Source organism: Uranotaenia lowii, chromosome 3 (assembly GCF_029784155.1).
Source record: "Uranotaenia lowii strain MFRU-FL chromosome 3, ASM2978415v1, whole genome shotgun sequence".
NCBI lineage: Eukaryota > Metazoa > Arthropoda > Insecta > Diptera > Culicidae > Uranotaenia > Uranotaenia lowii.
In genome coordinates this window covers 206,545,433-206,572,990 of record NC_073693.1, presented here as the reverse complement: position 1 = coordinate 206,572,990, position 27,558 = coordinate 206,545,433, and the positions used below count along the sequence as shown (strand labels likewise).

General features: G+C 35.8%; 1 protein-coding gene across 2 annotated transcripts in view; it reads right to left on the bottom strand.

Moving 5' to 3' along the window:
- LOC129752331 (uncharacterized) overlaps positions 1–27,558 on the bottom strand; it is a 249,112-nt gene that overhangs the window by 86,967 nt on the left and 134,587 nt on the right. For both annotated transcript variants that reach the window (XM_055748117.1, XM_055748118.1), the window contains 2 exons: positions 17,152–17,456; positions 5,295–5,641 (listed from right to left, as the gene is read on the bottom strand). In XM_055748117.1, coding sequence (XP_055604092.1) covers positions 5,295–5,641; positions 17,152–17,276 — 472 coding nt within the window. In that variant the 5' untranslated portion in view covers positions 17,277–17,456. The remainder of the gene's footprint in view (positions 1–5,294; positions 5,642–17,151; positions 17,457–27,558) is intronic.

The window sequence follows — 27,558 nt, the reverse complement described above, 5'->3', positions numbered from 1 at the left end:
GGGCTTCCTGAATAAAAGATCAAGTCTCCTTCAATAGGGGATCAAGTCTCCCCTAACTTCAGAAAAATCGCAATTTTTTTACTCCCACGAAAATGCTTCTAGTTCATCAACGGGTTCAAGTATCGTTCTCATTTTTGGAGCATAGAAACTTGAAGTTACACGTTACGGAAAATGTCAAAGACGGCGAGTTGCTAAATTTTTCCAAAAAGATATGGTGAAAATAAGAAAAGGGGATCAAGTATCCTCACTCTCCCCTATGTATGTATGTATGTATGTATGTATGTACATACATATGTATTAGAACCCACCAGTGCCTGATAGGTCTTTCGACCCGAGGCGGTACGGGAAGTCTCGATTGCACATTCAAAAATTGTTCATTCTTAACTCATCAACAATAATTGCAGCACAACCAAGGGGTCCGTTACCACTGGCTTGGGACAGGTTGGACTCATCCCACTCCCTTCCAACTGTTCAAAACAAATGAAGAATCCTGAAAAGGTACATAAGTACCCTACCCATAATTCCAAATTTGTCGAGATACTCCGACTGGCTTGAACCCACAATCCATTGTATATCAGTCTTCTGATCATTTAATGTCCTGTCCATTCCCCCTACTAAACCCCACAATAGAGTTAAGCTGTTTCAATATATACTGAATAAAAATATTGTTTCATATCTTACCTTATTACCACCTGTAATTCCATTTCATAATAGTTATTTTCCCTGTTTTGAAAGCAACTCGAGCATCTTTTTATATCATAAAAAAAACAAAAAAAAACAAGCATATTATCGCAACTTTTTTGTTTTTTGAAATGAAATAACATAGTCGAAAAAATAAAACATTTTTATCATTTCACCGAAGGTTTCAAAATCTAAACTGCATAAATTTGAGAAGCAGCAAACTGTTATGCTCGCAGCAAGCTTAGCATTGATAGATAGCCCTATGGCAATAGCATGAAAAAAAAACTTCCCAAACCGGCGATCGCTAGCTTTTTTACATTTGTTTACAATTTTAAATCTTTATGGGTTTTTCTTATCGCTTTCATACACAATATGATACATTTCGCAACATAATTTGCGCTTTACACAGATTACAATACAAAATACAAATATGTGCAAAAAATACAAATACAATTGTTCAAATAAATGTTTTTTTTTGACAAATAATTTTATATTTTTCAAAAAATGTTCTTTATTTTAAGATAGAAAATGGCTCCAAAATTCGCAAGAGACTGCACTAATTCCAATACCTTAGGAACACCAGAGAGTGAATGCAAAATTATAATCAAAACATCTGAATCAAAGCAATCGAAAGATTCCTTTTAATTCAACCACGGTAAATGAAAAGTTCATATACCGGTATTTCGATAGCAACTTACTACCTTCTTCAGTGCGTGTTTTCGATTGATCACTGAAGAAGGTAGTAAGTTGCTATCGAAATACCGGTATATGAACTTTTCATTTACCGTGGTTGAATTAAATGGAATCTTTCGATTGCTTTGATTCAGTTGAATCATTCAACCAAGTACGCTCACAACACAACATAGTGAATCAAAACATTATAATACATAAAATTCAGAGCAGTAAAATGCTATTTATTATACAAATTCTATCGAAATTTTAGAGAAACGAATGCCATAAAGATGGTAAAGTGTCTCAAATTAAAAATATAATAATGATCGAAGTTTTAAAAATTAAAATAGAAAAATTTTTATTCAGTAAAAAATTACCCTAGATTTGGTCCAAATATTGAGTGCAAAAAAAAAACAGATATATGTAGGTACAATCAACAATTGAAAAAAGACATTCAGAACCGTTAAAAATATCAGAATATTAATAATTTCAGATCATGTCTCAATAACAATACATCTCCATTTTATTCTATTTGAATTATTTTCAAAGGGTTGATTTTAAAATCTTGAAATTGTGGTTTCTTGAATTTGAACAAAGATTTAATCACGAGTTTAAATATTAAATTCGTCAAAATTCGCGTATTTTGCGAATTTGGTAAAAATTGACTTAAAGAAAACTTCTACAACTTTTTTCTCGGAATTCAAAATGACGCGCTTTGAGAAAGTTGAACATTTTTGAAAAACCTTAACAGTAGTTTTTCGATTTTATCACGCTCTAAAAATATTTCACCGTGAATATGGCAAAACCGTGAATTTGACGAAACTAAAATTTAAAGTGGAAAAATACATTTTTATCGTCTTAAATGATTAATTATAAAGTATGATGTAGCGCACACACTTTGGATTAATCAATTTTGATCATAAGATGTTTACTTACACTGGTAACTACATAAGTTTACTGAAAACAAATTATTGATTTCAGTTCAAATTATTCTTCTACATACCAATTTTAAGATTTATTCTTGATGAAAAAGCATTTTCTCAGCCAATTAAAGTGAATTATTCAATTTTTATGGAAATTCAACAGTCGTTGTTTCCAGACGTCAAAAGACGTCAATTTTTAAAAAAGAATTAATGATTTTAATATTTAAATCTTCACTTCACATTAATCTTTGATGAACTGAATAAGTTAACTTTTTGAAAAATATCTTGAAATTTGCACAACTTAGACTCTAAAAGTATGTTTCTCGAAATTTGCTTTATGGTCAGATAATCTTTTCTTTTTTATACTTTGCAGAAATAAAATCAAAGTCCCATTTACATATTTTATGGCAAAGCTAGAAGAATTTTATCTTCATTTAAAAATCAGTTCAGACAACACTAAATGCTGCAAAATCAGGATTGCACATGGCACCCTCTCAAATAAACGAATATTTAAAAAATAAGAAAAACCTAATCTCTTTTCAAGAGTACGTCTCGGTGGTCGAGTGGTTAGCGTGGTAATACGGTAATCACTAGCCCACTGATGGCATGGGTTCGATTCCCATCTCGGTACTGGGTGTTTAATGTTAATCTTAAGTTGTCCATGTCATTTATTCAGTCTGTAAAGCTTAAATCGGCTAAGACGGTGTATGTCTTTTTTTTTAAAAAGAACGCCTACAGTCACCCACATTTTTATATGATCAAAAACCCAACAAAGTATACTATTTTAGAGCTTCTAAGCAAGCACAAATAACAACATTAGCAATAGCGTGACAAAGAAATACTTATTTCGATTATTACAAACTTTTTTAAAATCCAAATGTCGATTTTACACACTTTACAACTGAAGTAAGCAGTTCAATGACATTTTAGAGGCGAATCTACCAAGCAAGCCTCTCTAATAAAATAAATTAAATTAAATCAATGACATTTTCATATTATTTAATGCCTATATACCATAACATAAACCTTAAAAAATGCCATGAACAAAGACGCTCTACGCTTTTGAATGGAAATTAAGGTCTTGGAAATGGTTTCTAAATGATTTATGAAAAAGCGTGATGAAATCGAAACAATAACCGTGATCAAATCGAGCGTGAATTTTTAGAGTAGTGAAAAAATCGAACAGTGATAAAATCGAGCAACTACTATATTTTCAAAATCTTTTTCATGTTCACAATTTAATGTAATAAATTCAATACATATTTTCAAAAGCTATCTCGAAAACATGAACTGACAGAAAAAAAAAACTAATTGCTTGTTTGGAATCAGTGCTTTAAAGTTATTTTCAAAAAGCTTTTAAATCTTCTGTAAAAATTGAATTTTGTTGCCTGATGAAATCGAATTCAGTTTGGAAACTAAATAGAAGCAAGCATGTTATTCTTTTCTAATTGTGTTCAGAGATTCAATTCATAGTTAAAATATTTTTTTTATTATCAGATTCTTCAAGCTATCGTTATAAAGGGCTGATGAAGTTTTTTCTCGGAATTAAAGATAAACACTGTTTATATTTGAAATGAGTCATATTTGTTCAAATATTCTTTAAAAACTTAAGTCTCTATACCGAAAAAGTTTATGTTTAAAAATTTGATTTGAAATCAGCAATAAGAATTTGATAAAAAATAACATTGAATATACAAAGAATACACTAATTTAGAAAACAAAACAACTCTCAATTAACCGTAAAGTCGCTACTTCAAATCATTTTTCGCACTTTTCATAGATAAATTCCAAAATCAGGATCGTTTGGAAATAGGAGATTCAAAAATCTAAAATTATGTACCTAAAACACATTTACATTTTAAATAACATAGTTCTTATCATAACCTCCCAAAACTTATATTTATTTGAAGATTTTAAACTTGAGTATTCAAGTGTTTGGAATTGCAAAGCAGATTTAAAAATTTGGTAAATTTACTTGAAAATCGATGCTGGATATGAATATAAAGATAAGCTTTATAACATTAAAGAAGGAAATTTTTTAACTAAAATGTTATGCATAATTTATAAAATGAAGTTGATATTATATCAAAACCCTTTAAATTGTAGAATTGAGCATGTTGAAGAACAGAAAACATACATACAAAATTGAGAGTGGAATTGGTTTTTGAAGAATGGTTTAAGGGCGGGGTAGGGGTTTTGGAAAATAAAGATTTAAACTTTAGTTTCATAAAATTTCGTTTAAAAATTTACTATTATAAATTGATTACGATTTGTCAACGTCATATTGTTATCGTAAAATGAAATGCCCTGAACCAAGACTGTAGGTCCTAGAGTGATACGGGATAAAATTACGCCGTATGCGAACCAAATTTTTCTGAAAATATCTACATATTTTTGAACACCTTTCTGGATCCAATAATTTCCAACTACTGTGATAGTTTCATTTCATGATTTGAAAATTTGATTTGGGAAAATCTCCATAAGAGGTTTGGAAATTTAAGGATGCTCTAATTTTTCAAAAACTTATATAAATCATCGACACATTCCTTCAAACTTGTAGTTTCTGGAAGTTCTAGGTAGGTACACATTTTGTATGGGTTCTCAGAGGGGTTGTGTAGAAATGTAGTGTAGTGTAGTGTGTAGAAATAGGTTCAGTAGTTCCCGAGATACAAGGCTTAAGATCTGACGTTCCCACTATTTTTTTTTCAGCGGTCCTTGGTGTACTCAAAACTGACGTTGGTATTTTAAGTGTTAAACAATAATTTTATTTCTTAAATCTCTCCATACGACACCAATAAGAGAGAGAAAACTAAATGCATTTTTTTATTCGATAGAAATTCTCCTGAAATAAATAAATTTTCTTTAAAAATTCTTCCAGGATTTTAATGTTTTTTTTTTTCGAATGCGAAAATGCATAAAAGCTCGTAGCTGATTGAATAAACTACTTACTTAGTATGAATCATTTGACTCGATTACCAGAGAACTAACACAGCGAAATCTGTCTTCAAAATTACTCACCGAAACTACTGGGCATGGGCAAACGTGACCTCACGTAGCTGCTTCCGGTCCACGGCATTTCAATCCCGCTGGTGCTGATACAGCAGCAACTTCGATTGGCACTCCCTCCGGAAGTGGTACTTCCGGCGCCGCTGCTCACCTTACAGTTACCGTTGGTGTGATATTCGCAGGAGCTGCTGCTGTTCGATACCCGTTTCGAATATTTCGTTTCATCCGTGGACCCACCACGATGCCGAACAACGCCATCACCTGTCATCGTACCGTTTGCACTCGGTAGACTCGAATCGGACAGCCGCACCCCGTACCGTAAGGTACCGAGCTGGATGTAATCCGATTCCGGTATTGCCCTGTTGGAGGAGAAAATGAAACGAAAATGTGAGAACCGTTCCTACTGTAACGTGCCTTCGCGAAAAAAAACTTAACAACTGAACTGAGCGAATGCGCCCGGCACGTATGCAATTGATAACCAGCACAACTAGTCATCATGCGTCTCCATCGGAATGAAATTTAACGGAATTGAATTGCAAGCGTGGTGCCACGGTGCATTAGTGAGAACAGTGAACAGTGTTTTGTCGGTTTTCTTTGAATTCCAAATATGGCACATTTCAGCGTAAGATGACGACTTTTTGATTCAAGTTTTATTCAAAGAATCTCAACAAACTATACTTACATATTCTTAAAGATCCAACAAGCTTTATTTTTGTCTCCTTCCGACTTGCGGATCCAAAGTTATTTAATCGTGCATGACAAAGGGGAAGAAAATGACTTTTCATTCGCAGAAGTTAAATATCTCGTCTTTCTTACATATCAGCAAACAACTATGTTCCAGAGACTTGTAGCAAATGAATTTTCTCACAACATTTTCTAACACTGATTTAATAAAAAACAAAATTGAAAACGTGACGTGACGACGCAGAAATATTTGCAAACAGGTTTTTCGTTCCGTTGCCACGCACCCTTTGCAGCGCTATGCTGAAATAGCATAGCGAATTTTCAACTTCCTTAGCAAAAAAAACATTATTTCAACAGTGGATTGTCACGAGATAGCTACACAAATGTTTTGTACTGTAAAATTTTGTGTGTAAGGAGTGTATTCGAAAAAAAATGCAACGCTTTGTTTCGTGAATAACTTTTGAATGCAAGGATGGAAATTAATGAAATTTTCAGTGAAGCTACCTAGTAATGTAATGTATACGTACACAAAATTTGGTGACAATCTGTCAAATGGTTTTTGAGATAGCGTCCACTACTGAAGTTCATTGACAAAATTTTATGGGCAGGTTCGAGAAAAATCCAAAAAAGTCCCAGTGGGAGACCCAAAACCAGCTGGAAATCAACTAGTCGGCCAAAGTTCACATGGTAAATCGTTTAGAAAGTCTAGAGGACCCAATAGTGAGCTAAAATTTGGATAAATGAGAAGATGGTTGATTCCATGAAGTCAGAGGAATGTGAAAGCTTTTTTCAAGCTCAATCCGAAAATATGAATGAGGAAGTGATAAAAAAAAGTCGATTTTTCTGACTAGTTCGTCTAGCTGACTTATAAATAGGCCTGACCTCATTTCTACAAGGTAGAAAAGCATCCCACAAAATACGGTGGTAAAATCGTGCGCAAAATATTTGGACTGCTTGTGGAGAAATATTTTAAAATTTTTTGCTCTTTAATAGGTCCCACAAAGTATATACGCTGTTTAAGTTGGATCTGCAATCGTGCTATTACGCAAAAACGTTGGTGGAATGTTAAAAAAGGTGCCGAAGGCGGACAATCGGTTAAATTTGTTATAACTTCAACCAAATTCAAAATTTTTAGTAATTTTGAAGGCCAAGCTTTAGGAAACAGCAAATGTTATTTAAAATTACCTTGGTTTGAAAAAGGTGGTTCATAGTATGCATTATAGATAGCGCACGTGTTGCCCAAAAATTAAAGTCGAAAAATTTCTTCATCGGACGCTATCTCAAAAACAACTTGACAGAACATCACAAAAATTTACATATATAATCACTAGCAGACCCGGTAAACTTCGTCTTACCATATTAAACTTGGCGTCTATTTCCATATTTCTTTCGCTGTTTGACCTTAAAAAAGCATCAAATCTTGAGTTGTTAATCGTCTCGCTTTCTTAAACATGTCCTAGTTTTTTAACATATCCATCTTTTCCGTTTGCTCGAATCGTCCCACTAAATTATATCAGAATCAAATCTAAGATTTTTAACTCAATTCTACGGGTCTTTTCTTTGATTCGGATGCTTTGAATACTACCGAATGAAATCAGGTATCAGCTTCCCGTTGCAAATTCGATTTTTTTAGCACTCAACATTACCATCAAACTTGGCAAGCGTCATGCTAAAAAAAAATCCACTCTTTGTAACTTGTTCCATAAATAACATATGTTGATTATATCTATGTTTCATTTATTGTATACCATTTAGTTGATTTACTCCGCTTAGCTCGAGTTCACTTTGAGGTTTAAATTGAAATCAAAAGTTTCTTATTTATTGGAATTCATTGCATATGAAACTTTATGGAAGAAGACTTTTGAATATCGGGACAATTTTTGGAGTGTTTGCCCAATATTCTGCCTAGCGCAGCACTTTTATCTCCCGAGTAGCTTTGGATGGTATATTTTTTAGAACTGAAGAAATAAAAACATTGGAGAAGATTTTTTACAAACCATGTCCAAAAAAAATGTCTTCCTTTTTTTTTACTTGTTCGAGCAAAAAATGCAAATTAAATCAAGAAGACTTGATTTATTGGGTTAATGTTCAAAGGAATTTAATTTGGTTTTGAAAGGAAAAAATATATGTTTAAATTTTTTGTTATTCAACCGAATTCAAGCATTTTTATTTTCTTGTTTATCCCTAAAGAAATACCTGCCAATTTAAACCATTGTTGTCTGATTTAAAATTTTCCTTAACAGTGTTGAAGGTGATTTGCGTTTCTATTTAAGATTATTCAAGATTCAATAACATTCAATTGGAATAAAGGCTTTAAAAAATTAAATACATAAAAAACTTATCTTTTTAGGCTACGATAATTTCATGAGTTCATTCTTTTTTTTCTGGAAATTTTCATGTAAATTTACCTCGAAATTTATCTCCCGAAAATTTATCAAAAAAAATTCTTCCTCTGCTATCAAAAAAATTATGCTTCTGGAATATCAATTACAAATAAAATTCAACAAAAAATCGTATCTAAAGTCTCTTCTATGTAGCCAAAATATATTAAACAAAAACACACATTTATGTTAAGTACGTACTTGAATTCTGTGTAAACAAACAGGGAACCTGTGAACAGTTTTTTGGTGAACTTTTTTTTTTGTTTCGATTATAGTCGTTTTACCATCTTTATGGCATTCGCGACTTTATCAACGTTACAGTTGGCGGATCGATATTGAAAAACTTATCCGGTACAACTGTGTTCGATGTTTGCTCTTGGGCTCGAACTCGCGGACATCTGCTCAGGAGACAACAGACTTGCCAACTGAGCTATATCACAAGCCCAAATTTTTGGTGAACGATTTAAACATAAAATTAAGTTTATTTAGTCAGATTGTTTATTTGGGGCCAACCATTTATAAATTAAGAAATCATGCATACATTTTTTGTAAATGTTGAACATTTGCACTTCTTTGCATTCGGCCTTTAAATGAACATCGATCCTATATAATCCATTTTAAAGGACAGGCTCTTGTTCAGTTCATGTGTCTGCTCATTTTCAACGGATTTTGTGGTTGTTCAATAAATTTAAAGGCGCTTGATACAACTTCTGTGAAGCACATTTGGACATGTTCGAAAAATGTTTCTAGCATATTGGATTATAAACCAAATCTTTCCACTTTTCTTTTTTTAAATGTCCGCAAAGAGTCATACCATTATTTCGTATGCATCAGTACAAAATTCATATTATTCAGACAATAATTCCTTCTTTAAATATCACGATAAAAGTTTAATTTTTTCAAATCGTTTAAATGGTTCTGATTTGATCGGCAAAATATCAATCTGGGTCACACCTAGGCGTCATTCATGACTCTGTGCTGTACAAATGATTTAGGAATCAAGAAGAAAAAAACACATCTAGGCTTCATACGGCCACCACATGCATTGAAATTACACTGGATTCTTTTTTTAAACGATTGTTGTGTTCGTGCAAAAAAAAGAAATCGTGTAAAAAAAGTTCGAAACAACCGGACAAAATTAATCGCTCATTTTGAGTAAAGTGGCCAACTTGGACTGTAAATCGATCATTTCCAACCAGGTAGACCATTCTGAAGTGATTTGAGTGAAACCGGGAAGCTCAAAGATTTGTTTTGGATTGCTTTGTTTTGGGTTTTAAGTCACGGTTATTCCGGAACTTCCGCAGAGTCTCTAAGTGGCCATTCCGGCAAATGTTTCCGTCGGAAAGCAACGTCCGAATCCATTTACCACCCAAGAGTGGTTCGGACAAAAAGCGGAAATGTTTAGAACTTGTTTTTGACATTTTCAAAAATCGTCTTATTTCGAGAAAATCGTTTAAAAAAAGTCGTTTAAAATAAAACCGTGTAAAATAAGATCGTTTAAAAAAAGAATCCAGTGTATGCTTGGTTGAAAAATGCGCGCCCAAATATTCCCAATCACAATCAGTATGCTATGCCCTGGTTACTATCCTCTTGCGACGTTGGCTCGCGACGTCTCGACCATGGAGACGAAAAACAAACCGCCCGGCGCCCAAAAGAAAGAAAATTTCGAGAAAAATTGAAGGCCATGACTTTAATTTGATTCAATTTATTACAAATTTAATGATTACGGACAATAGATGCGACTTTTTGTTGTTTTTATTCGATATAAACCGATTCGCATGTCTACAGAATATTCTAAAAATAATTTCATTTGAATCGATTGGGTCATTTCGGAGGAGTAGTACTACAAACACCGTTACAAGAGAATTTTATATAATAGATTACATTACCAGATGACTTAGCTGAAAATTTCATCAATTAATATCCATGCATTCAAAAGTTGTTCACAAAACAAAGTGTTGATTTTTTTTCGAATATACTCCTTAAATACTAAATACATAAACTGCAAAGACTGTTGTTGCAAAATTTGCGCATTTCGATTAAAATATCGATTAAATGCGTTCAAAAATTACACTGAATGCACGCTTCTATAATTTAAAAAACATCATAATGAACTGGACATTTGTAGATCATGGCTTGTTTCAACATTGTGTCGAAGACTCCAAATCGGTTTTCCTACAACTACCTACAACTATCTGATCTCGCTATTGCTTGATCCCTCGACTTTATGTTTTGTATCGAAATATGCGCCATGTTAAACTGATCAATGTTTTCCAACACACCAACTGGCTATCTTTTCATCCCCAAGCGCTATTAATTTAGTTCCTCTAGATTGATGCTCCTTACAAGTGTTGCACACTATGCATTATACTCGTTGATTTTTTTTAAACGTGACGTGACGACGGAACTTTGCACAGGTGTATCTCAGGAACGCCTGAAACGAATTTTTAAATAATAAGCTCTCGGCAAGATCACAAAGGTTGGCAATTTTCAAAATGTAAGTAAAGAGAAAACTAAACAAATGTAACTTTTTTGTGACGTGACGACGCAAAAAACGTGTACCAGCACCCCTATAGTAACGCTCTCGGGTGTTTTTTATGCACTTTATTTGGCATATTTTTTGTACACCAAGTAAATCACTAAACTGTATTTAAAGTATTCTAATTTGGTCCATTTCACGTCTTGAAGGTGAGTTTAGACTTTAACCAACGTAAATCTCGCGTGAGCTTTCATTACGTCGAATGAAACAAAATTTGAAAAACTGAGATATTCATTAAAAAAGCTTCATTATAACATTATCTACCTACATGATTGATAAAACAATCAATTTAAACCCTTTTAATGTATAAAATTTAAGACTTTCAAAATGACGAATGAAACAAAACCTTGCTTGCCCATTTCAATGTTGCTTACGTCCCTTCTTCCAAACGGCGAATGTGCAGAGGAAGAAAAACCTAGCACATTCGCTATGGATTCCATGAGCAAACAGTGTATATACAGGTAGAGGTAATCAGAATATCAACCTGGCAATATTATTTCAGATTCTTGTTTTCAGGCGTTCTTAAATCGATACTCAAGGCTTTCGAAAGCTGTATAATAATGCAGCAAGGAAAAGAAACCGAACAGCAGCAGTAGCAGCAAACCTAACAACTAACAGCAGCAGGCTGATCGGCAGCAGCCTGCTGCTGTTAGTCACCCAATCACCCGATTCACACTTTTATTACGCATTCACTAATAAATTTACCGCTACACTCGATAACTCACTAAGTTAACATTCACTATGCCAAAAAAAAAAAATTAAAAATTTACCGGTAATTGCCTCAGAAACATTTGGGCGTAAGTGCAAGTTCAACGAATCAAAGGACGAATGAGACAAATTTCCCCTCCAGCTAATCGGCAACAGAAAGCTGATCAGCAGCAGCGAGTTGGTTTGATCGATGTCGCGCCTGATTCACACATTTCATTATGCATTTACTCACCAATTTACCGCTACACCACTTATTTAACAGCCACTACGCCGAGAAAATTGAAAATTTTCCATAGTATTTACATCAGAAACATTTGGGCGTATGTGCAAGTTGAACGAAAGGACGAAAGAAAAGAGACGAATGAAACAAATTTCCCCTCCAAACGACGAATGTGTTCAGACGTATGAACGATTTATGTTTGAATATGTCGTATGTTCCTATATGATTGAAAAAAGGCCCTAAAAATTGCAAAAAATTAAATTCATAATGTGGAATAGTTGACACAATTAGTTTCCATGAATATTGCGTATTTTTTGAAGGGTTATCGGCGAAGGAATTAAAATAGGATTTGAAAAACATTTTTCAAATTTCAGAAGCGTTTTTCTCGGTTCGGTGTTTCTGTTTCATTCGACGTAATGAAAGCTCACGCGAGAAATGTTCATTTTAGACCAAGCCCACCAATTGCAATGGTTGCTAAACCTCGAATCGAGTACATTCAGCAACATATTTATCAACCCATCATCACACCAACAGTCGCTAACTTGATTCGAGAAATGGCATTCGAGCAGTAGGTTGTTACAGGATGCGTTTATGTAGCAACTCGGTAGCAACGCAGCTGGTTGTTTCTATCAGAAAATAAACAAACACAAATACCAACCTGGATGGCAACAATGGGTGCGAAAATCAATAAGTAGATAAAACGCAACCTATCAAAGCATTTAAAATACCGATCCAAATAGCAACGCCCGGTGGGTTTGGTCTTAGACCAAGCCCACCGGCCGTTGCCATTTCGATCGGTATTTTAGATGGTTTGATGGGTTGCGTTTTTATCTACTTACTGATTTTCGCACCCATTGTTGTCATCCAGATTGGTATTTGTATTTGTTTGTTTTCTGATAGCGACGACCGGCTGCGTTGCTACCGGGTTACTACATAAACGCATCCTGTAACAACCTACTGCTCGAATGCTATTTCTCGAATCAAGTTAGCGACTGCTGGTGCGATGATCGGTTGATAGATATGTTGCTGAATGTACTCGATTCGTGGTTTAGCAACCATTGGGTGGGCTTGGTCTTAGCGACGACTTTTTCTAATCACACGCATTTTTTCTTCCCGTGCTCGAAAATTTTAGAAAAATTCCAATTTTAGTACGTGAATCAGTTGGAAAATGGCTGAATATGAAAGCTGGAAGGAATAGGAAATTTGGAAAATTAGAGGGGGGATTTCATAAACAGAAATGGTAGCCGGTAGCTGCAGAAACGGAGTGTTTACACATGGGATTCAAATTTTATTCTCATGTGGAAGTCTGGGGTTGTTCAAGGAAGTGCTTTTTGTAAAAAGTGTCCGGAACGCTGCCTGTGTGAAAGTTGAAAAGTGCTTTTGTCCCTGGAAAATAACATACAAGTGCTCCCAAAAATGAGTGTACGTACACTTAATTGATCTCCACTTGTTCTCAAATTTCTCGGACATCCCACATTCGCCAGATCACACTCCACTTGATCTAACCACACTGCTCGTTGCGCCCCTTTTCGTCTCGTCCCTACCGGTTTCCTGTAAACACCTGTTTTGAAGGAGTCGTCCGGCATTCTCGCAACATGTCCTGTCCAGCGTATCCGGCCAGCCTTCGCACGAGCTTTTGCAAAGATGGTTCTTAACACTCGTCGCAGGTTCTCCTCGAAAAATATCCATGTCTCGTGTCCGTAGAAAACAATCGGTCTTATGAGCGTCATATACATGTTACACTTCGTGCGAGGGCTAAGTTTTCTCGACCGCAGTTGCTCGTGGAGACCATGGTAGGCATGACTTCCGCTGATCGTTCGCCGCCGGATCTCACGGCTCTGGTGTCCGATATAGACAAAGTCCTCCACTATCTCCAGCTCCTCGCTGTCGATCGTGGTCTTGTTATTACTACTTAGACAAGCGGGCTCGGTCGGTCTCGGACCCGCAGGCCTGAAGATTTTTCGTCATGGACGTATTATTCATTAACCCAATCCTTCCTGCTTTGCGTTTCAGATTGCGTTAGATCACCTCCACCGCCGCAGATGATCTTCGGACTATGTCGGCATAGCAGTAAGTTGAATCTGCTGAAAATCGTGACCTGCCTTTCGCCCACCGCTCTTCGAATAACACCTTCTAGCGCCACGTTGAACATAATGCAGGATAGACCATCGCTTTGTCAAAGCCCCCTGGGCGATTCGAATGAACTCGACAATTCACCCAAAATCGGCACACACCACTGCGTTCCATTCATCGTCGCCTTGATCACTCTGGTCAGCTTCCCAGAAAAACCGTTCTCGTCCATGATTTTCCATTGCTAATCATGGTCGATTATGTCGTATGCGGCTCTGAAAGATGGTTCGTATGGACTGTCATGGAATTCGAAGTCGCTGCCTTTTCCGCTGTCAGGGATTTGCCATGTTTCGACGGGTGCTTCTTTGCACTACTACCGCCAACGTGGCGTTTTCTTCGTCTATCAGCCTCCTACACTCCTCGTCGAACCAGTCATTCCGTCAAGTTCGTTCCACATGCGCGATGACGTTCTCCGCAACGCTGTTGATGGCTGTCTTGGTGGTATCCCAACTGTCCAGTTCGTTTTGCAACACTGTTAAATGTGAACGCTTTGATTTTCGATCCCTCTATTCATATCATCAAAAAAAATAATTAAGTTTTTTGGTCGAATCACTTTTCACTTAATCACTTTTCCGAATCTAAAATTAAAACTATACTTCTGTGTTATCGTTAAAGTGTCACTAAATCCAAACGTGTCCGTCCAAAAAAGAGCCCCCATCGGCTTTCCCAGCTAACATGAAATCGTAATAGAAATGATAATCCAAATCCGATATTAAGACATTTTCAATAACCATCGTAAACAAGTTGGTATTGAAGGATTTTCTATCATTCATTTACGGCAAGCTTTGCCCAAAAATACTTGAGTCGGATAGCATTTTAGTCAATTCGTAAATATTCTCCAAAAGGTTAGGAATATGCTGATTCGACAATTACGATTTGATTGAACTAATTTACGATAAATGGGCGGTCCATCAATTGAAACTCTACCCGATCTCTCCCTTTCTTCCTTTGACCGGTTCGTAAAAAGGAAATCTCACCTATAGAGCTATAGCGTGAATCATATCAAGTGATGAGTTGGTGTCGTGGTAGATACATGATTGCGAACTCGGAGGACTGTAGTTCAAATCTCGGTCGGGGAAGTTTTTTTTCGTTTACTCAACTTACTTGGAATCGTTTATTTTGCTTTTCGTGGGGAAATCGAATCGTTGGAATCTTGACATTGTAGATATATCGCCTCCACTTTGTAGCTATATGCTATTTTGGTAAGTTTTTCTTTTCATCTGGTATAATTGTTTGAATAATTTTGTTGTTCCTGCGATATACCTTCATAAATGTTTGCTGGGTTCTGAAATGGCCGCGCCTTTATGTTCTGAATGCTTCAAAAAGATCATCGAGAGGGAGCGCATCTCCGATGTCGGTAACTGAGGAAATATATTCCACGATAATTGCTCCGGACTCTGCGGCTCTACTCTCACGGCTCTCAGAGAAAGCGATTCACTCGAATACATCTGCAATGATTGTCACCAGCTTCAGATTAACCTGATCGATGTTAACAAGAAATTTTCCGATATTCTCAAGTCGTTAGCAAACGTTTCATAAAAATTTACAGCCTTAAACAATGCATCTACTCGGAAATCACTGCACAGATTACACTAGGTATTAAAAAACACATAGATCGTTTCGAATCTGCTTCAGTTCAGAAACATCAGGGCACGGCTCCTTTTGTAAAAACCAAAACATTCGAACGGATTTTTCGCCGAAATTGTTCAAGCTGCACAGACACCACTAGCTTCCGCAAACTGAGCGCCAATACCATACCTCCCTCCTCCATTACCAACACCTAACCTGCTAATTCACCATCGTGCACTCCCGGACCTACTTCGCTCTGGAAAGCAACGTCTTCTCACAGTTCCCTACAGATATCACCAAATCTGAACTGAAGTTTCTTAACCCTGTCGACTTCCATTAAGCATTGACGATTCTTTTCAACCGTTTGCTGCAGATATCTACGTTTCCTTCACGATGGAGAAATTTGACAATGTTTCCTGTATTTAAAAAAGGAGACAAACAGGACTCTCGGAATTACTCTGTGCAAGCTCATTGAAATACTGATATCAACGACAATTCTCACAAATTTCGAAGCATACATATCATAAGACCAACACGGATTCTACCCAGGACGCTCGACCACTACGAATCTTCTGCTGTTTACTTCGACCTGTCTAAAAGCAATTGAGGATGGGTTTCAGATCGACACATTATACATATACAGATGAGAAAGCCGCCTTTGATAGAGATAACCAACAACATCTACTAGCCAAGCTACAACGGCTGGGATAATCAAGCGAATTTGTTCAATGGCTAAAATCCTACCTAACAGACAGGAAAATGACCGTTAAATTAGGCAGCTGCGAGTCCAGCGAATTCACAAACATTTCTGGAGTCCCACAAGGCAGCAACCTAGGTCCTCTGTTGTTCTCAATATTTTTCAATGATGTACACTTGCTGCTCCCACAAAAATGCAGAATGTCTTACGCAGATGATCTTAGAGTCTACACTAAATCAGATCTGATGCTGACTGTTTCACCTTACAAACTCTCATCGATAAATTCATCAAAGGGACTATCCATAAACCACGTAGACTCATTTTTGGTCATCCAGAAAATCCATTCAGCAACATTGTTTCTGATATCAGGTAAAATCGAATCAAGATCTTAGATATTGTAATTGAAATTTAACTTTGTCTGTGATTTAACTAAGTCAGCGTTTTATTTTCTTAGCTGTCTCAATTTTAAAATAAATCTGAAGATTTAATCAATATTGTGAGTCAGGATTTCGGCTCTCAAACAAGCTTTAGCACTCAATATATTTTAGGTTTTAAACCATAGCTCCGTTAGTAGACCTGGTTTACTGTTTATGTAAATGATTATAACTAGTTAAGTGACCGCTGATTTACAAAGTTTGGATATTTTTAAGATGATAAATGAGGCATGTTTCTTTAACATAAAATCTGTTAAAAATCTAATCTATATGACAAGATACATCCAAAGTTTTGCGGAGCGGCACCACATGTAATTTTCACGATATGAGGTTTGGATTACAAAAACAGCAGCGTGCGAATACTCTTACAAAAAAAATTAATCAGAACACAAATTTTGGATGGTAAGCATAGCGTGTTGAATTTTACAGCCCGTCATCATCAGCACGGAACGCGGACTGGGCGCGGACTAAACTACAAGAAGCCGGCACTAACATAATTCCAATTACCTGTTCCATCGTTGCTGTTGTTGATTTCGGGTTGAGGCTTCTTCTGTTGAGGTAAGCTTTTGGCAATTCGGTGGCACTGTTTTCATCGTCCGGGCTTCCTCGTGAGGATTAAATTGATTGGTCATGTTTCATCTGCTAAACCGGTGGGTGGCGGGTTGAAGCTGGAGCAGGAACATCGCAGCAGCATCTTCGCAGCTGGTGGCGCGTGAAAGAAAGACTGTCATTCATTCACCGGTGCGCGCGGCTTAAAAATCGCTCGCTTGCTTGAGCTGGGTTCCTGATTTTTTTTTTTGGTGATTCATAGGCTGTAATGAAAGGACGGAGAAAGACGCCACGTGAGATAAATGATTTATGCTGCTTGTGATTTTGCCGGTTCGGCCCTTTTTTGGGGGAGCATTAAACTTTTGGTTTTTGCATTTTTTTGTTCAACTGTTCCTTCCCCGGATGATTTCATTTAAACTGCAGTAATGACAATTTATATTAATTAAGCGAACAAAGAACGCCAAACTGAGCACGGTTGTAAATCATACTGAAGGTAAAATATATGTGTTTTGAATACCATTATAATTACTTCCCGAGTGAAACATTTATTTTACTGCCACATGTAGGATTGTAAAAAATTATCCCCATCATATATGACCTCAAATGTTGGAGAAAATTTCAGGTTCTTTACATAAAAGGTATTCTGGATAAAGAGCTACCTTATGTAATAGATAAAAACTCAACATATGAGATTGAAGCATTGTAGAATTGAGTCTTCTTATGACTATTAAACCGTTAGTCTAAAATATTTGTTTGTGGACAGTGTTTTGCCCGTTTTTTTTACTTTGAATATTTAAAATTACTAAATATCACTAAAGACTGTAAGTTTTTAAACTAAAAGATAAGTTTCCGATAACACTTGAAATATGTTGGTAGTTGTAGTAGTAGAAGTGTTGAAAAAAGGCAACGATTCTGGCCTTAGTTTTGAAAGTCAAGAGCTTTTAAGATACCTCATCATGATTTTGGATTCATGCATCAATAAACTTGCCGTTTTTGCCCGGACTTGTCCGTATATTGATACAAATTTTAGGAATAGTCCAATCTTCCCATATTTCATAAAAAGGCCGGTTTTTCACTTTATGTAATAATATATTTATTTCCCCAAACACGGAATTTTTAGAGCAATTTTTTATTTTAAATAAATATGAACGATCCTTTGGAAGCCTAACATATGATTCCAAATCTGCTGATGCTACCGGGTTTTCGCCAAATTAAATCGGATGTTGCTAAAATTTTGAGATCAAAATTTTGAAAAAAATGCCCCGATTTTTTCAGGTTTTTATAGAAAAGTATAGATTTAACCCGATCCGAATACGTGCCAGAAAAATTCTGGCAAGCTTATGCAACAACTATCAAAGTATTCAAACAAGTATAAGTTATGTTTTAACTTTGTTTCACTATTAGTGTTCAATACCAGGCACCTGTTCAATAACTAGTGCGTCTACACTATCTATTATATTTAATTTAAAACATATTTTCATACTTCGTCCGAATCCATTATTAAGTTAGAATTCAGAGATAAAATTCAGAATCGAAAATCGTTACTTCATTTATCGGCCTTATCGATGAAAAGTGATGTCCTTTTTATAAAGGACATCCTAAGATTATAAAATTGTATAGACGGATAGAAAGTTAGAAGAAATTAAAGATGGTGAAAATGAGTGGGTAGAATTTACTTAGAAGCATTATCATCACATACAAAATTTGTGTTCCGCACGGGCGTACAACTATGAAAATAAAGATACAGATAGAGTTGCATCTACCACCACACATTAGTAGGCAAAAATTTGGTACCTAAGTGATGATACCAACGAAGCCGCCGACCGTGGCCTAGAGGATAGCATTCAAGTCTTCTAAGCCAGAGGTCATAAGATCAAATCTCGGCATATGGTGATTTTCCAATCGTTGCACAGCTAAGCACATGATTTTGGTTCTTATGCTGTATTTAAGTCACTCAACCAAATTCACTAGATTTTTTGTCGATTGCATTCATACAGGATTGATCAACAAGATTCAAAAGTTCAAATGTTCGAAAAAAGTGACGTAAAAATTTAAAAAATCATTTAAAACTGCTTGTTTATGCCCAAAAGTTGCACAGGCAAATTTCATGTCGTGCCTAATGTTGTCCGATTTTTTCTAATTGTTGCACATTTTAAAAACCTTCTTAAGGCTCAGCCATCATATGGTGAAAGAGGCTGATATTTGTTACAGAAGCTTGTTATGAGAACTTCCAAATCAAAAGGAATCCAATTTGGCGACGGTCCCTTTTGAGGGGGGTCTTCCATATAAACCAATGCACAATGGAAAATTCGGACCCAAAATCGAACAAAAAGTACAAAGTCGCCGGTTTGAGTGTCTGGAATAGCATCTATCACACGTGAAATTTTCTTAGAAACTCAAATCTGCCGCGAATTTAACCGCAGCCATCTGAGTGAAGTGTTATTTGACCTTATTTACCCAGTATTGAGCTTTATTCGTAACTAGCTGATTTTACCCGGCTTTGCTCGAGTTCACATAAAATATATATAAAAATGAGTCGATAGACATTTCGAAATTTTGGAAGCTTTGTATTCATCATTATAGAAATTTGGCCATGTTAGCTTTGGTTAGTGTTTTTAAGGTTTTGTTTGAGGTTTGTATTTATAGAAATTTTAAATCATTTCCCTTGAATGGTTGGTTTTTCATCCAATAACAAAAACTCATAATCTTTAGGAAGTTTGAATTGATTTAGCCTTATATTTTTTTTTACCATCGAATGATAATGATGGATTTTATGAAAATTCAGTTTCTCAAGCATGTAAACATATGCGAACGACCCCTTTTGAAGATCCCACTTTTCAACATGGATGATTCCCCCGTAAATTGTATTATTATCGAGTATTATTTACAGTAGAACCCCGCGAGGGAAGAACCTCCTCGGATAAGCTAAACCTAGGATTACACAAAATAGCATAGCATAGCATAGCATAGGGTGACTACACACATCTTGCATTGGATGATACACGAGGTATTACTAATAATCAAGCCCAACACAAGATGCCAAAATGAGTACCTGGATTCAATACTCATTTCAAGTGTTGTTACTGAGAATCAGTGTGGTACCACAATGCACACCGTGGCAAGTCAATGTAATCATATAGGGATAGTCTGAACAGCTAAATGAACTTTTCAGGTGCAGAGAACCCATACGACCCTACATATAAAGCTGCTGTTTCAGACAGGAAAGGGAAAGGTTATTCGTTTTGATGGAAAATCCTACTTGACAGATAGGATTGATGAATAAGGAAAAGTGATGTAGTTCAAACTTACAAAAGTATTCAACACTTCTTAGAAATGAACCTAAATTAAAAGGACAGATCTCACCATAAAACGACCGTTACTGCGCCAAATGGGTCTGGGATACATCCAAAGGAAATTTGTAAGCGATTAACTGCTGCCGAATCTGCCATGATTTTGAATTAGGCTTCTCCGGAAAGCTCTTCCGGCCATATTTTATTTCAATGCAAGTACGTTATCCAATCCGGAAAATTCAGGTCCACATAATTCGATTCACTTCACTTTTAACGTAAATTTTCGATAATTTTCTCTATTTTTAATTTTTCTGCTGAGAAAAACACACCCGTCATAACCGCAGCAAAGCCTACTAAACCTCGCTAAACCTCGGATTACACAAAATATATTCAAAATTTAATTCTGTCTCTGGTTTTGCATATTATCTAGGCGCATAGCTCGGTAAAGGCATGGTTTTTGTATGAAAACGGAGGCTTGGGTTACGTGGAAGCTCGGATTACTGGAGCTCGAATAAGCGTGGTTCTACTGTACTTAGAAATTTCTAAAAAGACTTCCACTAAAACCTTGTTAAAGACTAACTCTGCCTGCAGGTTTTCAATTGTAGTTTTTCTTATATGTTGGAAGTTTCGCTAATCTCTGACACGAAATCACCATTTTACAATGTTATGTAATAGGGGTTTGAATTCTGTTTAATTTTTTTTAATTCTTTAACACAACTATCGCATTAATCATCGTAACGAGTGATCACTTTAAAAATCTTTAGATTTTTTTTTAATTCGCGGCTTTAAACGGTTTCTATTTTCTCTAAATTGGATGGTAGAATGTCCAACAGTTATTGAAAATTTATAAATTACCAATTTGAATTGTACCAAACTAAAAACTTCAGATTAGATTACTTAAAAGTTTCAAGAGTTGGATTTGGTTTTAACTCGCACACTGTATATTCTTTTTAGATTATCAACGCTTCCCAGCGGCAGTAGGGACCACTTTGAAAACCACTGTTCTCATCAATATATTCTAAAGAGGCGAGTAGATTTTTTTTTTCTTCCTGGATGTAGGCTCATCAAATCATCTAAGAATTTCGTGCTTCTGCCCCGTGCTACGAACAGTAGAAAAGTATCCCGCCAAAAAAATCGCTATCAAGTTTTTAATCATTGTTTCTCAACCGATTTGTACAAAATTTACAGTTTTTGAAACCTTGTAACGTAGTTCAAATATGCTTGTCAGACAATATTCAGCCATAACAACTTGTTGTTGTTGTTTTATTTTTTCCGGGATTTTCATCCTCGCGGATGATTCATCCCTTAAAGCCATAACAACTGATATTATTTTGTTACTTGCGGACCACGGTAACAAGGAAAAAAATCCATTTCAGGAATTCTTAACAATCCTTTAATTCGTTCGAAGTTGGTTGGACACGTTTTAAAATTCTGAAATACAATTCTTCTAATTATAAAGGAATGTTTGGGGATAAGTAGCTTACGTTTCGTAATTTCTCCCTATACTTCATCCTGTCTTGATTCCAACAATGTGTTTCCTCTAGCCAATTTTGATTTTAAATATGAAAAATTAAAATAAGTTGCACAGTTTCTCTACTAATTTCTCACCTAATTCAGCCTTTACAGGTAATTTGGCACTTTGAGACCTGTGTTTCCAAGTAGTTGTCTCCTTCACTTGAGCGATTGCACTTCAGTTTTACTTCCGCACAATTACTTTTATCCTAGGTTTAAGAAACTTTCAACTAGATTTAGTTCGTTCGTTTACGCCTATGCCTACCTTAGTTCGAAAGAATAGATTATGATTAACAATATACAATAGAGTATTTTTAAGAAACTTGTTGTATATGCCTCTATTGAACTTGATACGCAAACACAATCTCTCCGTTCTTGTTTGTTTTGTTTTTGTATTTTCCTCTAGCTTTGCCGCCTGATTTGCTGAGCTCACTTCTCACTTATGTTTTCGAACTCATCATACCATTTATTTATCGACCTGTCATTCAGATTAGATGCGTTCAATGCCATGGGTTTCAGTATCGGTCAGTTTATTGACAACAGAGTTTTCCGTTATTCAAGGAGTAAGAAAATTTGAACAAAAAATTGCTTCGGAAAAAGACTGTAGATCAGCTACGAAGTGCTCAAAATGTTTTTTAGTGTTCAAGAAAGTTTAAAAGCTACACGTTGCACACAAGGATATATTTTTTGGAAATTTTCAACCGTACTGTTCAACCAACAAACCGTCAAAATTGTTTAAATCACACCAGATGAATATTAAAAAGGAAAGACGGTTAAAAACTTGACGTAAATTGGCATATTTTCGCAACTTTAGATTTTTAAAATACGAAACACGGAATTTTTGAAGAACTTTCAAAGGTGCTGCCTTTCAAACTTTTTATCAATTTGCAATTTCTCAGATTTTCTGACGCTTAAATTTAACGAATCCAACTTAGATGAAATTTTAGGGACTAGATAAGAGAAAATCGATGTTGAAAAACATGCGAGAAAAATTCGCCTTGTCTCCCGGTGAGACTTGAACCCACATCTTGCGCCTCTCCGGGGCCCATGTATTAACATTCTACTACAGGAGACCAACCTGGCGTATGAATATTATACTGGTTGAGTGTCGATGTCTATCGGAATGAAGGGAATAGTTCTCCCATGTGATCATAATCATTTTTCTTGCTCTATTTCTATTCCCATCATTTCATCTTACAGTAGTTGGAATCAAGTTTGGACATTTTTAAGCACGGCAAGATTTGCATTGCCTTCTCATATCAACATCGATTTTCTCTTATCTAGTCCCTGAAATTTCATCTAAGTTGGATTCATTTCTCTACAAAAAAAAAGTTTCGCTGACTGAATGTTTGAGTCAAGACCCATCTCTGGGTCGCAACTTAAAAATAGAAATAAGGCGGTGCCAAACACCGAAATTGGCTGGATATCCAAATACGGCAAACGCATCATTTCTCATCATAACTGACAACCCGTGCAGGATAATTTGCAAATCTTGCCGTGCTTAAAAATGTCCAAACTTGATTCCAACTACTGTAAGATGAAATGATGGGAATAGAAATAGACCAAGAAAAATGATTATGATCACATGGGAGATTATTCCCTTCATTCCGATAGACATCGACACTCAACCAGTATAATATTCATACGCCAGGTTGGTCTCCTGTAGTAGAATGTTAATACATGGGCCCCGGAGAGGCGCAAGATGTGGGTTCAAGTCTCACCGGGAGACAAGGCGAATTTTTTTCGCATGTTTTTCAACATCGATTTTCTCTTATCTAGTCCCTGAAATTTCATCTAAGTTGGATTCATTTCTCTACAAAAAAAGTTTCGCTGACTGAATGTTTGAGTCAAGACCCATCTCTGGGTCGCAATTTAAAAATACTTAAATTTAACTTTGCACTAGATATTGAGTATAAACACGCAAGAATTTTGCAATAAAATTATATTCACCAGGAAAAGCAATCGAAAGATGCGAAAATGTATCAAATAACGTCAACTTACCAATCCTCTTTTCAAAATTCATCTGGTGTAACTTAAAGAATTTTGACGGTTCGTAGATTGAAGAGTACGGTTTTTACAACACATTTTAACATTTTATGTGGTCATGATCTTAAAAAACTTTAAAAAACATATATCCTTGTGTGCAACATGTAGCTTCTAATTGAGGCTTTTTTGTAGCTGATCTAAAGTTTTTTTTTCCAAAGCATGTTTTTTAGGATTTTTTTTTCTTAGTTTTCAACGAAACGCTGAAATCACTGAATATTGTTTGATAAACGAGTTTGAGTTCCATTACGAGGTTTCAAAAATGATTAATTTTGTACAAATCGGTTGAGAAAAAGAGAGTTATAGCGATTTTAAGCAAGGAATGTCAAATTGACACTCAAGGTCTGGTAAGGGAGATTGTCTGGGCTTTCAGGTCGCGTCCATAAAATAAGTAACGATGCAAAATAAAAGATTTCATAAATTCATTGAGGATCTCCAAACGATTTTTTTTTGTTTGGATGCGCCTGAATAAAGATACAATCCGCCAAACTTCCAAAAATGTCAAATTGACACTCAAGAGCGGATAAGGTTGAAATCGTTAAATAGCGAAACACAGAGTGATATTATGTGATATTATTCTTGTTTCACTCAGTTTATATGCTTTTTTATTTTTATTTTGTTTCGATTATAGTCGTTTTACCATCATTATGGCATTCGCGACTTTATCAACGTTGCAGTTGGCGGATCGTTATTGAAAAACTTATCCGGTACAACTGTGTTCGATTTTTACTCTTGGGCTTGAACTCGCGGACATCTGCTCAGGAGACAACAGACTTGCCAACTGAGCTACATCACAAGTTCTAGTGTATATGCTAAATCTTTTAAACCGCCAGTGTTTGATTCTTCCTGATCAGTAAAATAAACCACATGCTCGTAACAAACCAACATCAACGTTTAATCAAATACGGTGGGATAAACCATAAGTGGGTGGATAAGATCATTTGGAAAACAAACATGAAATCAGATTATAGAAGTCAAATCAGTCCGCACGGAGGCGTATCAGGAAGGCTATCCGCTATCAAGTTTGACTCTAAGCGCTCATTAACCTGTCCGGAGTAGACACAAGCAATTATGTATTTTCAATTACTTCTAAATTGCCTCTGGCTTCTTTGCAATTTAATCTTAAGTAAAGCTGGCATTCAATTTCTTCGCCATTTAATGTTTTCTGGCTAGGAAAAATTTAAATAGAAATTTAAAACAACAAGAGACCTACCGAGTTACCAAAGCTCGAACCAGTGGGTTTCGAGCAAATGAATTGAAACAACTGGACGGCTCAAAGATACAGCACCGCGAACAATATATTTAGGAAAACAAGGGTTCATCAGCATGAGAAAATGCAATGCCGAGATGAAGGAAAAATTAGAGCAGCTAAGTATGTTAGTGCAGTGCAGTGCAGTTCTTATTTCTAGTCAAAGTGTACCTATAATAGAACATCTCGTGACAGGCAGTTGGAATCCGTTTTCAAGGTTTAGTCGCTCTGAAGTTTATTGGCTCAGCGCATTACAGCTCTTGTGATTTGTTTTTGAGCTAGTTAATTACCTTTGGAAGTAGAACAAAGCTAAATGAAATAGGACAGTGAAGAAAAGTTTTGCTCGGTGCATTGACGTGGACACCAATACTTATAGAAGGTATAAAATATGAAAAATTATGTTAGACCAGGCACTCAATTTTAAGGTCTTTTGTATTCTGAATTTTTTTCTCATTGGAGTACTAAGCAGTGTAGAACTTATTTATTTTAAAAGATCATCCCGCAAAACTCAAAAACAAAAACGATCAAGAATCCTTATGAACCAAATAATGTTTTTTTTCTTTTTTTTTCGAAAATAAACTTACTTGTTTTTCTTAACTTTAACTTGCCTTTCAGGTGTTATTTAAAAACATCAATCAAAAAGTGTCGATTTAGTACCTCCTCTCGAATTGACTGGTTGACCAGTGCTGTTGACGCGATCTATTGAAAGCAGACGTGAGATTTCGAAAAGAAGAAATCAACCGGTTGCGATCACTCTCTGATACGATCCTATCAAATATCAACCCACTTGATGTCAATTAGTTCCGTCTTTTCGCACACTTTACACCAAAACAGTTAAAGAAAATAATCAGCATAATCGCGGTCGTAAAAAGTATCTTGACTTGATTGACGCATCGACGTCTTGAGTGTTCGGCTTAGCAGCAGAAATAAGCCATCCCAGGCGGCAGCATCGTCGAACTGTTCATTCAGAGATTGTTGATGGAATAAAAAAAAAACATCCAAACCAGAATGGCCAAAACCTAGCGGACGACGATAGACAGTAGAAGCGAACGAAAAAAATTCGCAACCGGTAACCTCAAATCAGTTGACATTGATAAGTTTTGTCCGCGAAAAGCAGAGGAAAGGGAAATGGTTTCACACGATGCGATTTATTAGGAATCATGTTTCTCATTCGATACATGGCAAAACAGCGGAAAATGGTAAACTTGCCCTGTCCGGATTGCAGGGGATTGCCAAAAATGAAACCAAGAAAGACTTTTTTTTGCAAAAAGGAAAAATAACAATCAAGATGGTAGAAGGAAACAAAAGAATAGCCATTTCGGGCCTTAAAAACAACACGATGAAATGTGAAAAATATACATCCAGTCAAAGGCAATAAATAAACGAAACATATAAAATGAACACTCCCAGACATCGATCAGAACCTTTTAATCAAACACTTATGGAAGTTAATTAGATCGTTTATCACGTTTTGTCTCAAAGGGTCCACAGATTTTTAACACAGTTCATCTTTACAGGTAACATATTGAACTCTATAGAAAAAGTTCAGGGGGCACTTAGAAAAACGATTTTCCAATTGTGCCACAACTTCATAAACTAAAAGATAGAAATCTTAAAAATAAATACATTTTTGACGATATGCAACAGTTATGTAATGTTTTGTATCAGTTCTTATCGTTTTTATGGAGTGTTTCTTGGAATAGTTTACCTTTTTAAAAAGATTAATGTGAAATTTCTTTTCCTGTAAAGCCAGAATCTGATCATCTTCAACCGTTCAACTTAAGCCAGTAAGGCAAGCAATTCAATAGCCGACTCAAATTTACTCAACCATGCTTAAAAATGTTGTTGAAAAATTTTTAATCAGTGAAAAGTCCCAGATGAACTTTTGTGTTCATTCCTGTTTTAAAATATGACCAACCAAACCATACTGTTCAACGTTTTCCTAACCACAGCAATACGATAATCTTGACCTCGGACGGATCGTGGAATGTCGTAATTTATGTGCCAGAACTTGGTGGGACTGATCTATACGCTGCGCTGTTGCACATTATGGACAACACATGGAGAAGATAGAATGTATGCGTACAAACGCAATAAATTCTCTCGAAAATTTCTCCACTGCAAGTGCAGTGTGGATTTTTGCAGTTATGTATCGATCACTAAAAAGGGGTGTTACCTGTAGATAATGAATGTTTACACAAGCTATCATCACCTTGTACGTTGTACGTATCGTATCATATATCTGCTTCTCTCTACATGTGCTGGTTGCTG